General features: G+C 42.0%; 1 protein-coding gene across 1 annotated transcript; it reads left to right on the top strand.

Annotated features, from left to right (window-relative positions):
* Positions 1 to 494: 494 nt before the first annotated feature.
* On the top strand, positions 495 to 16331 carry LOC311064303 (lactase/phlorizin hydrolase-like; the record flags this gene model as incomplete). Its single annotated transcript, XM_084084138.1, has 16 exons — positions 495 to 1005; positions 2163 to 2233; positions 3857 to 3950; positions 4365 to 4449; positions 4551 to 5229; positions 5316 to 5964; positions 6074 to 7615; positions 8085 to 8353; positions 8598 to 8888; positions 9949 to 10147; positions 11045 to 11247; positions 11908 to 12014; positions 14618 to 14749; positions 14947 to 15170; positions 15480 to 15716; positions 16114 to 16331. 16 exons carry the CDS (start codon positions 495 to 497, stop codon positions 16329 to 16331), a joined length of 5511 nt encoding a protein of 1836 aa, XP_083940264.1.

The following is a 16331-nucleotide window of genomic DNA, read 5'->3' as shown; positions in this document are numbered from 1 at the left end:
ATGCGAGAAAATACGAATCTTCTAAGCCTAGATTTGTTGGAAATATGTAAGCAAATATTAGCGCCAGTGATAGTGTGCATGTCATGGGTTTCCGGCACAAGAGTAAAATGCGATCCTAAGCACAATGTTTTCAATTTACTAGGATGCCATTATCAGCTGACATGTGAGTCCAGAGTCCTTCTGACTATACTGATAGTCAAAGCGGCAATAAACCCTGCAATTTAACTCAATCTGATATCTATCATGATAATCATATAATGATATGATAATGTAGGTATTATAACCTATCTATTATGTAATGTTGCAATAGTTCAAACTGGAAAACATTATTGCTTTAAAGAGCTTGTCTGTGGGTGGGTAATATCAGTTCATCTAGGGGAGCCAGGATGAAGGGCCCATGGTGGATTCTCTCTCTCTGCCTTTTGTCTCTCTTTGGTTGTCAGGGTCGTGATGTGAGTGGACGAGAGGAGTTCATGCTCCTTGCAGGATCGTTAATGAGACAGTCAGGTAGAAACTCAGACAATGGGGCAAATTATGCCTTTGACTGCACCGAGTCCATACCAGCAAGATCCAGGGCCTATTTTGAGCATCTCAAGAGCAGGGGAGTAACACACTTCAGGGTGCTCCTGCCATGGTCTCAGCTCCTGCCCACGGGCCTCCCCAGCCAGCCCCAGCATGCTGTGGTGACCTGCTACCGGACCCTGATGAAACAGCTGGTGGAAGTGGGCCTCCAGCCTTTGGTTGTCATTCATGACTCTGCAGTACCAGAAACTCTCAGGTCAAAGTACGGTGACTGGGAAAGCCCAGAGCTCATCAGCGTGTTTGAGCAGTACGCAGAGTTTGCCTTTCAAGAGTTTGGAGAACTGAGTCACTCCTGGGTGACACTGAGCCACCTGGATGAACTCTGGAGAGATGAGCTGCCTGATGCTGCCCTTTCACTGCAGAATATCCTCCAGGCCAATAGAAACATCTACCAGCTCTACCATCGCTTGTTTCCTGACAAAGGTACAGTAAGTGCTGAAGATTGAATGGTATTTGATTTGGCGGGAGCTTATAGCTCCAATCTGGATTCATAATGTTGTACCCCGCAGATATAGTATCCTGCATTAGTTAACTTTCTTGATATTACTTAATATTTATAAAGGACGTTTGCTCCTTGAATGAGTTCTTGAGCAATTGAAATAGCTCTTGGTTTAAATGTTAGCTGTATAATTGTACATTATATTGAATCTGTAAATCATTTCTATTGTTTGCATTAGCACTGTGGTGAGGATCAGAGAGCTAATATTATCATTTTTTAAATGTCCAAAATACATTTGGCCTTTGTGTAGTTGATTATTTTCGATATAGTGAAGCTGTTTAGATAGATGTTGGGGCGGTAGTGGCTCAGGGGTAGAGTGGCCGGGTAGAGTGAACTGGAAAACTGCAAGGTTCCCAGTTCGATCCCGGGCTGGGGCGCTCCCCTAGAGTTAGTGTCGAAGTGTCCTTGAGCAAGACGCTGAACCCCTAATTGCTCCCGATGAGCAGGTTGGTGCCTTGCATGGTTTCCTCCGTCATCGGTGTATGAATGTGTGTGTGAACGGGTTAATGGCACAATCAATGTAAAGCGCTTCGGATAGAAGCGCTATATAAATGCACCATTTACCATTTACATACTTGTTATCGCAGCACTATAATCCCTCAACCATGTTGTTAGTTGACCAGGGTTCATATACTGATCTTGCTTTGCAAGTTACTGTGGACAAGCTTGTGTGCTAAATGCCTATACATTGTCAGAATGTACAGTATATTCGAAAATGTGTTAAATTGTTTGTCAACTGTCATTTCCCTCGCTATATTCCCACATCATCTGGGATAAAAACTATTGCCAGTAGGCTGTGAATCAAACTTTCATGGTGAAATGGCTATCTTCTGTTGTACCTTTCATCCAACCAACACACACACACACACACACACACACACACACACACACACACACACACACACACACACACACACACACACACACACACACACACACACACACACACACACACACACACACACACACACACACACACACACACACACACACACACACACACACACACACACACACACACAGAGAGAGGTAGAAGTTCATTGTGATAAGAGTGCTCTTCATGGCTTTTATCTCTTCACAGGAAGACGTCTGTCAATTGGCTTGAGAGCTAGAGATGTTAGTATTATTACCCAAATCAAACGTCTCTCCATGGTAAGCTGCATCCTGTACTGGAGTACAAATGAATCTACACACAAAGAGTGTTAGGGAATCAGTGATGATTTTTACATCTCTCAGTTCGGCAGTTTAAATATTACAGAAGGGACATGGCTCACCGTCTGCCTGCTTATTTAAATATCACTTCACAAGAACCATGATGTCTTTTAACCACTTTAAGTCCATTAAGACCTGAGGCCGGTTCTAAAAAAAAAAAAGTTTTCTAAATCCTAACATTTTGGAAAAAAGTATATAAAAAAATGTTTTCACGATTTTTCAAAAAAATAGCCAAAGAAATCTTAAGTGACACAGATGCGTTCCAGGTCTTAATGGGTTGACCACTTTAAACATGGCATCCCTATATTGGGCATGTCATTATAGGCAAACACCAGGGGTCATCAATATGTCCGTACACAGACAAATGTGTCCACGGCAAAGACTTGGTCTTGTCCGTGGCAAATGTTTGATTTACACACCATTATAATGTTCTTATTTTGATACACAACACCCAATAACTGAATGTCAAGTCTCCAGGTTTCCTTCAGAATATGTATGACACTTATTTACTATGACACTATGTACGGCACATTAGGAGTCCTACTAGTACTAGTGGTTCTAAAATGTTTTATTTGCAAGGACCACCATAACTCTGAGAGTGTATAAATGGAACCAAATGGACCCGTAAGGGTCCATTTGGTTCCATTTGCACACCCTCAGAGTTACAGACCTGTTACATGGGCGTGTTTCTGGTAATATTGTTGTCCACTCATTTTGTATGTCCGCGGCAAAATTGGAATTTTGACCAAAATGTCCACCACAAGGAAGCATGGTGATGACCCCTGGCAAACACTCTCACAAAAGTTCTCACAACCCTTTGCATCAAATATGATTCAGGCTTAAGTGGTTAAAAACAATTTCAACATAGTCAATCAGGACTGTTAATTTAACACTGAGAGGTTTAACATTGAGAAAATGGCTCAATCTCCCATAGTAACACAGATTTTGCAGTACATATTTGTAATACATGTTTCATACATTGAAAGTGCGGTGAGCCTTCCTATTACACAGATTGTTCTTTCAAGAATGTTCTACAAACAAATGGCCATCTTGAAATAATGCAGATCATTCTATCAACTGCCAGAACATTCATGAATCAACTAATGTTTCCATCAAAACATGTTCACTCATTTCACTAATATTCTCCCCCATTTAAATACAAACAAATTGTTCATATTGATTCCGAAATTAATACACAATTAAATCACTTGTATAGGTTTCTGCACTGAATGTATTAGGTTTCATTCATTATATATAAAGACTTATTTTTCTCCTTCAGGTGGATTTCTTGTCTGTGCAAATTGATTGTGACTGTACTTCGCCCCCGAGATTTGAAGAGGAACTGAGAAACCTGCAGGTGCAGTAAACATAAAAAAAGTCTTCATAATTGCTGCTATTCTTCTGCACTGGCAAATATTCTGATATACATAATAATTATATACAGTATGTAAATGTATATATCAAAACTATTGACACTGTTGACATACCTTTTATACTAAAACAAGTTGAGAAAAAAACTCCAATGCACCCACCCTGTATGACTGTTGATACTGTATGTTATAGAGATCCAGCGGAGAGACCTCTATCCTGCTATACAAGATAAACATTCAAGGTTGCTCCTCCAATGAATTCCAGCCACTTGGCATCATTTTGCAAGGTAACTGCTGACTGTGCTGAACTTTTAAACCAACCGTGATCTGATTAAATGATCCACCATGTAAGCGCTATTTAATTGATACTATAAACTTTTACAGCACAATAATACAGCCTCCTTGCTGTTATCAAAGGGAATAGATGTCAAGTTCCTTGTTTAAATGTTCCCATGAAAGGTCAAATAGGAACTTGTATGCATTATCAGTGGCATTATTTATCTTATAGCACTATTATGATGAATTCAAATGACAGTACAACTCTATTATGACTTCAGCTCATAGCTCAACTCTGTTATAATGTCATTTGATAGGTCATTTCTGTTATGAATTATAGTGATAGCTCAACATTCATGAATTCAGCTGAGAGCTCAACTTATTACTTAATCTAATAGCTCAACTCAGTTGTGTATTAATTACAGCTCTACGTAATGATGACCTCAATATTTTGGGGTGTGACATGTTGGACATTTTTGGTAAGCTGGACATTGATGACACTCCAACCAGGTAACAGTTTACTGTGATAACATGCATAGATCCAGAACTTCTAACATATACAAGTCTAATAAGAGCATCAATGTTTCACATAATGTTGCATCCACCTGCAGGGTACCAGACTACAGTGGCAGCAGAGTGGCAGACATTAAAAACAGTTACCAGAGTGTGTGGGATAGGTTTGGAGCCCAGATCACATCAGAAAGAGATGTCTTTCTGAATGAATCCTTTCCCACTGACTTCCAATGGGCCATTTCCAGTGAATCCTTCAAGGTTGAAGGAGGCTGGTCAGAAGATGGGAAGGGAGAGACCATTTGGGACCGTTTCGGTCATGAAAACAATGTCTTTGACAATCAGACAGCTGATCTGGCTTGTGACAGTTACCATAAGGTAGATTATGACGTCTACCTCCTTCGAGGGCTCCTTGTCAACACCTACCAGTTTTCCATTTCCTGGGCCCGTATTTACCCCTATGGTCACCGGGGGAGCCATTCTGAGAAAGGGGTTCTTTACTATGACAAATTGATCAATGCTCTCATTGAGTCTGGTATAGAACCAGTTGTCACCCTACACCACTGGGATCTGCCTCAGGCACTGCAGGCCTATGGTGGATGGACCAATGCGTCCATTATTGAAGCCTTCAAGGACTATGCAGACTTCTGCTTCTCTAGGTTTGGGGATAGAGTGAAGACCTGGAACACTTTCAGTAGTCCCTGGGTAGTGAGTCATGCTGGGTATGGAACAGGTGTGCATCCCCCTGGAATAAAGGACTACGTGGTTGCCTCCTATCAGGTAAGAGTGCTAATATTTAAGATGTGCCAACACTGTTATATCGGAAGCCTTGTTTGTTATGTAACCATTATGTTTGGCTTTTATAGGTCACTCACACCATGCTCAAGTCCCATGCTGAGGCCTGGCATGCATACAATGACAAGTACAGGGAGAAGCAAGGAGGGAAAGTTGGCATTGCTCTAAATTCAGACTGGGCTGAACCTGCCAATGCTTCCAGGATTGAAGATGTAAATGCGGCAGATCGATATCTACAATTTATGTTGGGCTGGTTTGCCCATCCCATATTTGTAGATGGCGATTATCCACTAGTACTCAAGAATCAGATTGAACTGAAAATAATGGAGTGTCCTCTCTCTGAGCCTGCCAGACTTCCAGTCTTCACTGCAGAAGAGAGCCAGAGGATAAAAGGAACAGCTGACTTCTTTGGATTAAACCACTATACGTCCCGTTTGGTCAACTCCAGTGATGGGGGCTGCATACCTGGACCTCAGGGCGTTGGTGACTACCAGGCACACGCGGACCCTTCCTGGTCCTCCACAGCGTCAGACTGGATCCATTCAGCACCGTGGGGTCTTAGAAGACTTCTCAACTACATTTCAACAGAGTACCTGAATGTTACTAAAGTGCCTGTTTACATAACTGGCAATGGAATGCCAACTGAGTATAGTGGAGACACGCTGAATGATACCAGTCGAACTGAGTACATCAAGAGCTACATCAATGAGGCGCTGAAAGGTGACTTACACTGTTGCTACAAACAAATAACATTCATATCCAGTGAAGAAATTGAGAAATGTAATTTGTAATTTGATTTGAATATTTGTATTTCTGTTTTAATATTTAGCAATACACTCCGACAGAGTGGATGTTCAGCGTTTTACAGTGCAGTCACTCATGGATGGGTTTGAGGGGCGACAAGGTTACAGTGAAAGGTTTGGTCTACATCATGTCAACTTTGAAGATCCTGACAGGCCCAGAACACCAAAGCAGTCTGCCTACTTCTACTCTCAAGTTATCAGGCAAAATGGGTTCAGTTCAAAAAACAATGACGACCCTAAAGGATTCGAGTTTAAATTAAACGGGCACCAGCTTAGTCTACCACCATCTGAAGTTCCATCGAAATCCATGGTTGTCTGGGAGAAGTTCTCGCACCAGTCGAAATTTGCGAGGAAACTCTACCATTATGGTACCTTTTCTCACAGTTTCCTTTGGGGAGTATCATCCTCGGCTTATCAGATTGAAGGTGGCTGGGATGCTGATGGGAAAGGACCCAGTGTATGGGACACATTCACCCACAAACCTGGCAGTATTGTTAATGGAGATGTAGCCTGTGACAGTTACCACAGACTGGAAGAAGACATGTACATGCTTCGGGCTTTGAAGGTGAAATCCTACAGATTTTCTCTTTCATGGTCCCGGATCTTTCCTAATGGTCAACGTACTTCCTTGAACCAAAAAGGTGTTGACTATTATAACAGACTTATTGATGGTCTCCTTGCTTATAACATCACACCTATGGTGACGCTCTACCACTGGGACCTTCCTCAGGCTTTGCAAAACCTTGGTGGCTGGGACAATGTTGATATGATTGACATCTTCAATGACTACTGTGACTTCTGCTTTGCCACCTTTGGAGACAGAGTAAAGTTTTGGACGACCTTCAACCAACCCCATACAATCGCATGGTCAGGTTATGGACTCGGACAGATCCCACCAAACGTGAAGAAGCCAGGGGATGCACCGTACAGAGTAGCTCACAACCTTCTAAAGGCACACGCTAAGGCCTACCACACGTATGATGAGAAGTATCGCAAAACCCAGCATGGTTTGGTGTCTATTGCTCTCAACGCTGACTGGATTGAACCCAAAGATGTCAACATGCATCGAGAAATAGTTGCGGCTGATCGTGCTTTGCAGTTCCAGCTTGGCTGGTTTGCACATCCTATTTTTAAAAACGGTGACTATCCGGATGCAATGAAGTGGCAAGTTGGAAACAAGAGTGAACTCCAAGGTCTTCCACAATCCAGACTACCGTCCTTCACCGAAGAGGAGAAGGCCTACATCAGGGGGACTGCAGACATCTTTTGTATAAACCATTACACTACAAAGATAGTGGGGCATGCAACCACCAGGCTTTCTCCTCAGTCTTATGACTATGACCGGGACTTATCAGAAGCAGAGGAAAGTGACTCGCCAACCACCGGCATCGATAACCAGCGAGCTGTAGCATGGGGCTTGAGAAGGCTCCTCAACTGGATCAAAGAGGAGTACGGAAATCCAGAGATTTACGTCACAGAGAATGGGGTCGCTACAGAAAGAACGACCACATGGGACGACTCCGCAAGAGTATTCTACTACAAGACATATATTGATGAGGCGCTAAAAGGTCAATAGCCAGACACATATTTAGAACACTTTTAACCCATTAAAGCCGGGAATGCATCTGCGTGTAACCACTTTAACCATTGCTTTACACTTTGGGCTATTCAAAAATAGCAGATCTACAAGCTCGTAGCGCGGCACTATGAGCTTGTAGATCTGCTATTTTCCTTTTTTTTATACCATGAATTTTTTTGCAAATCTTTGAATGTATATATATATTTTAAAAAAGTTTTTTTTTTAATAGCAGATCTACAAGCTTGTAGCGTGACACTCGGTGCCACGCTATGAGCTTGTATATCTGCTATTTTTGAATAGCCAAAGAAATCTAAAAATGACACAGATGCGTCCCCGGTCTTAATGGGTTAATGATAAAATGATTACATTTTATCCATTGCCTACTCAAAAATTATTTGAATATTGCTTTTGGAATATCTCACTTTTTTCACAATAATTGCTTGTGTGTCCATGCATAGCCTATGACCTGGATGGTGTTAAGGTGAGAGGATACACGGCTGTATCTCTCATGGATTCATTCGAGTGGCTCAGTGGATACTCGGTAGGCTTTGGACTTCATCATGTGGACTTCACAAACCCAAACCGTCCAAGGACGCCAAAATACTCAGCTCACTACTACTATCAAGTCATTAAGGACAATGGCTTCCCAAGGCCCGCTGATGAAAAGCCTCTGTATGGACACTTCCGCAAGGATTTCATATGGAGTACAGCAACAGCATCTTACCAGGTGTGACTACTTGAGATTGAGATTACTTGTCAGATGTATTTCCCCCTTTTTTGGGGTGACCTTATGATTTAAGTGTCCATCTCCTACTTACACTAAACAAAAACATTATCCAAATATCCCAAATTCATTCAATGATGAATGATTTAAAAAAAAAAGCATCCCTCTTTCAATAACGTAAGATGAATTATTTAAAGAAAGCATTAACAGTATTGTAATCTTAATTATAATTTGACATAACTTTCAGATTGAGGGGGGGTGGAGGGCACACGGAAAAGGCCTCAGTATCTGGGACAAGTTTGCCCACACTCCCCTTCGAGTGTTCAACGACGACACCGGAGACATCGCCTGTGACAGCTACGACAAGGTCGAGGAAGACGTTGCGATGCTGAAGAAGCTGAAGGTGACCCACTATCGTTTCTCCATCTCCTGGCCCAGGGTGCTCCCCGATGGAACCACCAGACACATCAATGAGGCCGGACTCGACTACTACTGCAGACTGGTGGATGGACTGCTTGCTGCCAATATCAAACCTCAAGTAGGTTTAACTGCTGACATATAAAAAAAAGATATATATATATATAATCAACTACAGATTGACCACGTAGTGCAGTGGTTCTCAAACTTTTTCATGTCAAGGACCCCCAAATCGACACTTATTAGCCCGCGGACCCCCCATTTGAAAAGATACGCCAGGGACCCCCCACAAGAGAAGATTTTTACGGCTCTAGCAGTGATTCTCAACCATTTTAATTTCAAGGACCCCCCCCCAGTTTGACATGCATTAGGGCTACGGACCCCCATCTAATGGCATTTATATCTCTGGGACCCCAATTCATATTGTTCAATCAATGTTAAAGAGGTGGTGCCATGGTTTTGCACTTTTTCTGTTTTTCATGTGTCTATGAGGTTGATAGAACTTCATTAAGGCCCCCGCTGGTGGTTTTATGGTGTTTCATGTCTTCTCTGACTATTTGGAGTTTTTTCCTGGAGGCTGAAACCTTGAGAGTCAAACGTGCCAATCCAAAAACAGGGGCATAGTGACATCACAGAGCCCCCAAAAAACATACCCTCCCCCTCATTATCATAACACAACAGGTGTGGGCATGAGGAGGAGGAGGGACTAGGACAGGTGGGTGGTGCTAAGGTGGTGGAGGAGGTGCTAAGGTGAGAACCAGGCATACTTAATGAACTGGAGGCGTGTCCACAAAAACATTTTTTTTAACAATTTCTGTACACTTTTTTTTTTTGAAAAAAATCCTTACATAATAATAATACCTTATGATCAGGTTTTAGGGTTGAAAATATCATGGCACTCCATCTTTAATGTAACTCTGAGAGTGTACAAATGGAACCAAATGGACCCGTCAGGGTCCATTTGGTTCCATTTGTACACTCTCTGAGTTACATTAACATTAGGGTCCATTTCCTAACTATCCATCATTTAGCTGGGGACCCCCTGGAACTCCCTCAAGGACCCCTGGGGGTCCCCGGACCCCACTTTGCAGAACCAATGACGTAGTGTACTGCATTTCATCACATACCGTGTGTCTTTAATTACTTCTCTCCATTGTCTTCATAACCCCCCCCCCCCACAGATTACCCTTTTCCACTGGGACCTTCCACAAGCTCTGCAGGACGCTGGCGGCTGGGAAAACATCACCACCGTCGACCGATTCAGGGACTACGCTGATCTGATATTTAGCCGCCTTGGCCACAAAGTGAAATTATGGATCACCATAAACGAGCCCTACAACGTTGCAAATGTGGGCCATGGCTACGGAGCCGCTGCCCCGGGTAAAGTGTAGAAAGACTGAATGTAACCGATAACAGTATTCTCCAAGTACACAGTACTCTCAGTACTATTGTTGAGTACCAGCTTTCCTTTACTTTTGCAGGCCGATTGATTAAGTTAACGACAGGACAGTATACTAAATGTGCATTTTATGCCAATACTAAATGTGCATATTATGCCAATACTAAATGTGCATATTATGCCAATACTAAATGTGCATATTATGCCAATACTAAATGTGCATATTATGCCAATACTAAATGTGCATATTATAGAGCACCGAAGTCTGATGTAATTTACACATCCTATGTTTGTCTACCTGGTTCGTGGTTTTCCACCCCCATTCTGAATCCCCATAGACGTATTTAATATCGCGTCAAATAAGAACTGTGTTCCAAAAATAAACAAATGACCCCGGCGGTTTGACTCTTATGGATATGAATCATCAACTGACGGTGAGAAAATGATAATGTTACTTCCGCCGAATTTGTTTCATTTTCGCCAGAAACAGACTGTATCAAATATAAGTGACTGACTATCATAAACGATACAGAACCTCCTCCCTGACAATATCGCCGAGACAGTTTGTTTATTTTTGGACCACAATTCTTATATGAGACGCGAAATAACTTTACGAACCTGGGGATGAACGAGTGACGTCAGGACTTCTGTACTCTATGCCAATATCAAATGTGCATATTATGCCAATACTAAATGTGCATATTATGGCAATACTAAATGTGCATATTATGGCAATACTAAATGTGCATATTATGCCAATACTAAATGTGCATATTATGCCAATACTAAATGTGCATATTATGCAAATAAATACCATTAACATGGAAATATCTTTTGATACATGAACCCTAATGGATTTGCACCTTATCAATGTCCAGGCATCAGTTTCAGACCAGGCACTCTGCCCTACATCGTTGGTCACAACCTGATCAAAGCCCATGCGGAGGCCTGGCACCTCTACAATGAGAAGTACCGCCCGAAGCAGGGTGGACGCATCTCCATTACCATCAACTCTGACTGGTCAGAGCCCAGGAATCCATACAAGCAGGAGGACATTGATGCTGCGAGACGTGTGGTACAGGTACAGTATTTGGCTACAAATTAATACCTGGAAAGCATCTGTGTCATTTTTTGATTTGAGCTAAAAAGTCATTATTTTTACACTTCGGGCTATTCAAAAAAAGCAGATCTACAAGCTCATAGCGCGGCACCGAGTGCCGCGCTATGAGCTTGTAGATCTGCTATTTTTGAAAAATCGAGAAACTGTGTGCAAATCAATATATTTATATTCTTTTAAAGCAAACATTTTAACTCAAATCTTCGCTTCTGGGGGTCCCTCGAACAAAATATTTTGCCAAATACACATAATTCTGGGGGTCCTTGAGTTTGAGAACCACTGATGTAGAAACATATGTTTTTCAGATACTGTTAGGATTTAGAAGACAGTAGTAAGAATCGGCCTCAGGTCTTAATGGGTTAAATCACACACCGACATATGGGTGATTGAAAGACGAAGTTTGTACAGAAGTAAAAACTCAAATGGAAAACCCCGTACACCTTGGAGGTAATCTATTAGATTAACTCTGGGAGCATGAGCCAGTGTGCAAACTCTGTTTTTCCTATTCTACCAAATAAGTACCTCTAAGCGGTGTTACATGTCATGTTCTTTGCACCAGCTAAACATAAAACATGAAATGGACAGGCAAGTCAACCGTTGGATGTCTCTCTCTTTTTGGTGCAGTTCTACATTGGCTGGTTTGCTCATCCCATATTCAATGGAGACTACAGCAATATGATGAAGACAATCATCCGTGAGCGAAGTTTAGCTGCCGGCCTCCCAAAGTCCAGGTAAGATGATGAAACAGTGTGCTGTGTGCTGTGTGTGTGTGTGTGTGTGTGTGTGTGTGTGTGTGTGTGTGTGTGTGTGTGTGTGTGTGTGTGTGTGTGTGTGTGTGTGTGTGTGTGTGTGTGTGTGTGTGTGTGTGTGTGTGTGTGTGTGTGTGTGTGTGTGTGTGTGTGTGTGTGTGTGTGTGTGTGTGAGAGTGAGTGAGTGAGAGAGAGAGAGAGAGAGAGGATGTATAGCAACAACACTATAAAAAAAGGTTGGGGAGGTGAGACAATAAGATGGGGGGGGGGGGACTACCAGAACCCTTACTCTAGCCATCTGCACCTGGTCTGACGTGAGTTCAGTTGACATAATGTTCTGTATATTCTATCAATAAATATAATGAGATACACTGTATTAATCCCCAGGGGGAAATTAAGGGTGTTAAAGCAGCATGACATGAAATAAGCAAGAGACAATACAAACAACAATCAACAATTCACTGATAGTGTTGCCAGATTCTGTGAGAGAAACAAGCAACCAGGTCTAGGAAAACCAGCCCAAAAGAACCTTAACATATACATCAGCTATTTGAAAATAGCAGATCTACAAGTGAGATTGTGAGCTTGCAGATCGGCTATTTTCAAATAAAATCTTGCGGGGAAATTATAATAAGCAGATCTGGCAACCCTGTTGTTCACTGAACTCCTTCTCTCAACCATGCACACCTCGTACTCACACTCACAAACAAACCCACACATCCCCACATCAGGGACTCACTCACACGCAAGCAAACTCACACTGGTTTGTTCAGTAGTCTGATAAACTCTTCAACACACAGTCCAAGATTTATGGATGACAAAGGCGGGGGGGGGGGGGAGGAGTTCTCATACATTGTACAGTCTGCCAGCTGTTGGACAAAGGAGAGTCTGTATACCGCTCCGCTTTAACCCATTAAGACCTGAGGCCGATTCTTACTAATGTCTTCTAAACCCTAACTGTTTTTTGAAAAAACGTATGTTATTATAATCAGTGGTTCTCAAACTTTTTCATGTCAAGGACCCCCAAAATGATATGTATTTGGCCGCGGACCCCCATCTCAAAATATTTTGTTCCAGGGACCCCCCAGAAGCAAAGATTTGAGTTACAAATGTTCGCTTGAAAAAATATATATATTCAAAGATTTGCACACATTTTCACGATTTTTCTAAAATAGCAGATCTACAAGCTCGTAGCGCGGCACTCGGTGCCGCGCTATGAGCTTGTATATCTGCTATTTTTGAATAGTGTAAAATAATGCTTTATAGCTCAAATCTGAAAATGACACAGATGCGTTCCAGGTCTTCTCTGGCTAAAGGTGCTCGCCCTCTTCCTCAGCTCATCATAGAGTGGATGGGAGGGGTTTAAGGATGGAGTTGAGTTTGTCCCCCCCCCCCGGGGGGCAACAGGCTGTGCGGCTCCAGTAGCCTACAGGTCAACGACGGAAATGGCCTTCTTTATTATCTAACCCTTTAAGACCGGGAACGCATCTGTGTCATTTTAAGATTTCTTTGGCTATTCAAAAAAATAGCAGATCTACAAGCATGAGCTTGTAGATCTGCAATTTTTGGGAAAAATCATGAAAAATCAGTGCAAATCTTTGAATATATATATCTTAAAGCGACCGTTTTAACTCAAATCTTTGCTTCTGGGGGATTCTAAACATTCTAAATCCTAACATCCTTATGTTGTTTCAATATCAGTGGTTCTCAAACTTCATGTCAAGGACCCCAAAATGCATTTGGTGCTACTGCTACACACAGACGTACGCCTCCTCAGGAATTACAGCCTGCTCTGTTCCTTGCCGTCGACAGCCTCAGTGTTGTGCAAGTTAACACCCAGGAACTTATAGAAGCCCATATACAGTCTATCAACAGTGGATGTAGTGGCTATTTGTCCTCAAAACAACAACCAAAACCCAAAAGGCCACTGAGGCACCGGGGTAGCGATACTAGCGAATCTTACACATGTCAGGGATGGAAATTAGTTGTCCAGGCAAATATTATACGTTTGCGGTGTCATTTATTCTATTTAGCCTCTTACAGGTTAAAACAGCAAACCTTTCAAGGGTTCAAGGTTGTACAATATTGGCCTACAATATTGAGTAGGCCTATACAGTATGTACAGTTATTAACATTGAATGTAGTGAGTAAATATACAATCTATCAACAGTAAAATGGTCTGTTAACAGTTAATATAATGGGTAAATATACAATCTCAAGAAAACAAAGAAAGAAATGGCACTCAAAGATTAAGATTTGTGTGAGTAAATGAATAATTATTAGAATGAGTTCAAGTGAAACGACGAGGGGGAAGAGGCTGGATGTTGTATGGGTTCAAAGTAATGGATGATCTTGATCCACTCCAACTTTTTTCTCCAACACAAAACAGCCTAAACTGTAATTTTCAACATCTCATGGCCACTTCACTACCATACGATTCATGGACCTTATTGTGTAATGCTATACTAATATTGTCATGCTGATAGTTCAGCTGAAATAAAACAGTGCAGTCTCATATCCACTGTAGGTTTGACATTCGGCTTTTGAATTTTAATCAAAGTAATTTCTTCAATTGACCTCTGCAGGCTTCCTGAGTTCACCAGTGAAGAGATCCTTAGGATTAAAGGGACCCATGATTACTTTGGCTTCAATCACTACACCACAGTCCTGGCGTTCCCTGTTGACTACGGAGACCTGCAGCACTATGACGCCGATAGGTAACAAACTACCTACCAGAAAATAAACAGTGGCTGCTATGCATAGTATAGTACAGAGAACCTGGCCTAATAAATGACTAGAGCTAAATGAATTGGTGCCATTAATGCCATTTTATTATTTAGTGTGTACTGGGGTTTTACAACACCTTGACCACATTAAATCAGATAATTTACTCGATGCCGGTATTTTAAATCAGGGGTGCAGGAACAATTGCTGACCGCACCTGGCTGGACTCTGGCTCTTCGTGGCTGAAGGTGTCGCCGTTTGGATTCCGGAGGATTCTCAACTTCATCAAGGAGGAGTATGGCAACCCACCCATTATTATCACAGAGAATGGCATCTCAGAGCGTGGGCCCATAGATCTCAACGATGTCCACAGGAGCCACTTCTATGAACAATACATCAACCAGGCCCTTAAAGGTACAGTATGGCACTACACATATTTACACTTCAGCAGTGGAAGACAATCCTGGCTCTAATAAATTAGAACGGAGAATGTAACTATTTGGTGTGTGGATCGTTCATCTCGAATCTATAAGGTCCAGCACCCATTGCATTGGACATTGGGATGTGCATGTCAATTCTATCTTTTCTTATTAGAAAATCATAGCATCACAAATAGCTTGAAACACTTTTTACACAAATTGTTTGAAGTACAGATTTCAGCTATACTGTTTGCTCAAATCACTTTCTTCCAGGTAAATGATGATGCTTGTTGTCTCGTTGCAGCTTACTTAATAGATGGGGTCAATGTTTGTGGATACACCGCTTGGTCCCTTATGGACAATCTGGAGTGGGCCACCGGATTCTCTGAGCGATTTGGCCTTTTCTATGTCAACCGCTCAGACCCTAACCTTCCACGCGTAGCCAAGAACTCTGCTGCCCGGTATGCAACCATCATCTCGTGCAATGGATTCCCAGATCCAGCTTTAGGTCCCCATGAATGTCTGAACCCTGAACCTGAAGGTAAACTACAATAGATAGAGGATGGAAAGGACATTTGCTCCAAATGATTATTTTATATACATTAGCTGATCATGAATCTTTATTGTTCCGTTTGCCCTCATGGTATGATTGGTCTATATGTCATTTGTTAAATACAAGTATACCAGTATAAAGTCAAAACAGTAGCTTGTCAGTTATTACAGTGTAAGTGTTACACGTGTTCTTGGAAGCATGCAGAGTATTAGAAGATTTGAAAAATATGTGTTTCATTGGAAAATTATTATTTGTTCCCTTATAGGAACCAGTGCACCAACCGCACCACCTGTAACAAGTGCACCAACCGCACCACCTGTAACAAGTGCACCAACCGCACCACCTGTAACAAGTGCACCAACCGCACCACCTGTAACAAGTGCACCAACCACACCCCCTGTCGTGGACAAAGACAACATAATTCACTTCCTGGGTATGGAAATCTCTCCTGGTGATGCCGAGACTGGACTTTACACAGTGTTTGCGTTGCTCATTGCAGCCACCATAACAACTATATCTGCAACCTATTGTTTCCTGAAGATGAAAAATAAATCCAAGAATCCCTCCTTTGTAGAAGCTTTGAACATGGAAAATAAATTATAA

The sequence above is a fragment of the Gymnoscopelus microlampas genome, assembly GCF_963454915.1.
Source record: "Gymnoscopelus microlampas genome assembly, chromosome: 17".
Taxonomy (NCBI): domain Eukaryota; kingdom Metazoa; phylum Chordata; class Actinopteri; order Myctophiformes; family Myctophidae; genus Gymnoscopelus; species Gymnoscopelus microlampas.
The sequence above is the reverse complement of the archived record's forward strand: the minus strand, read 5'-3'. Positions and strand labels throughout refer to the sequence as shown.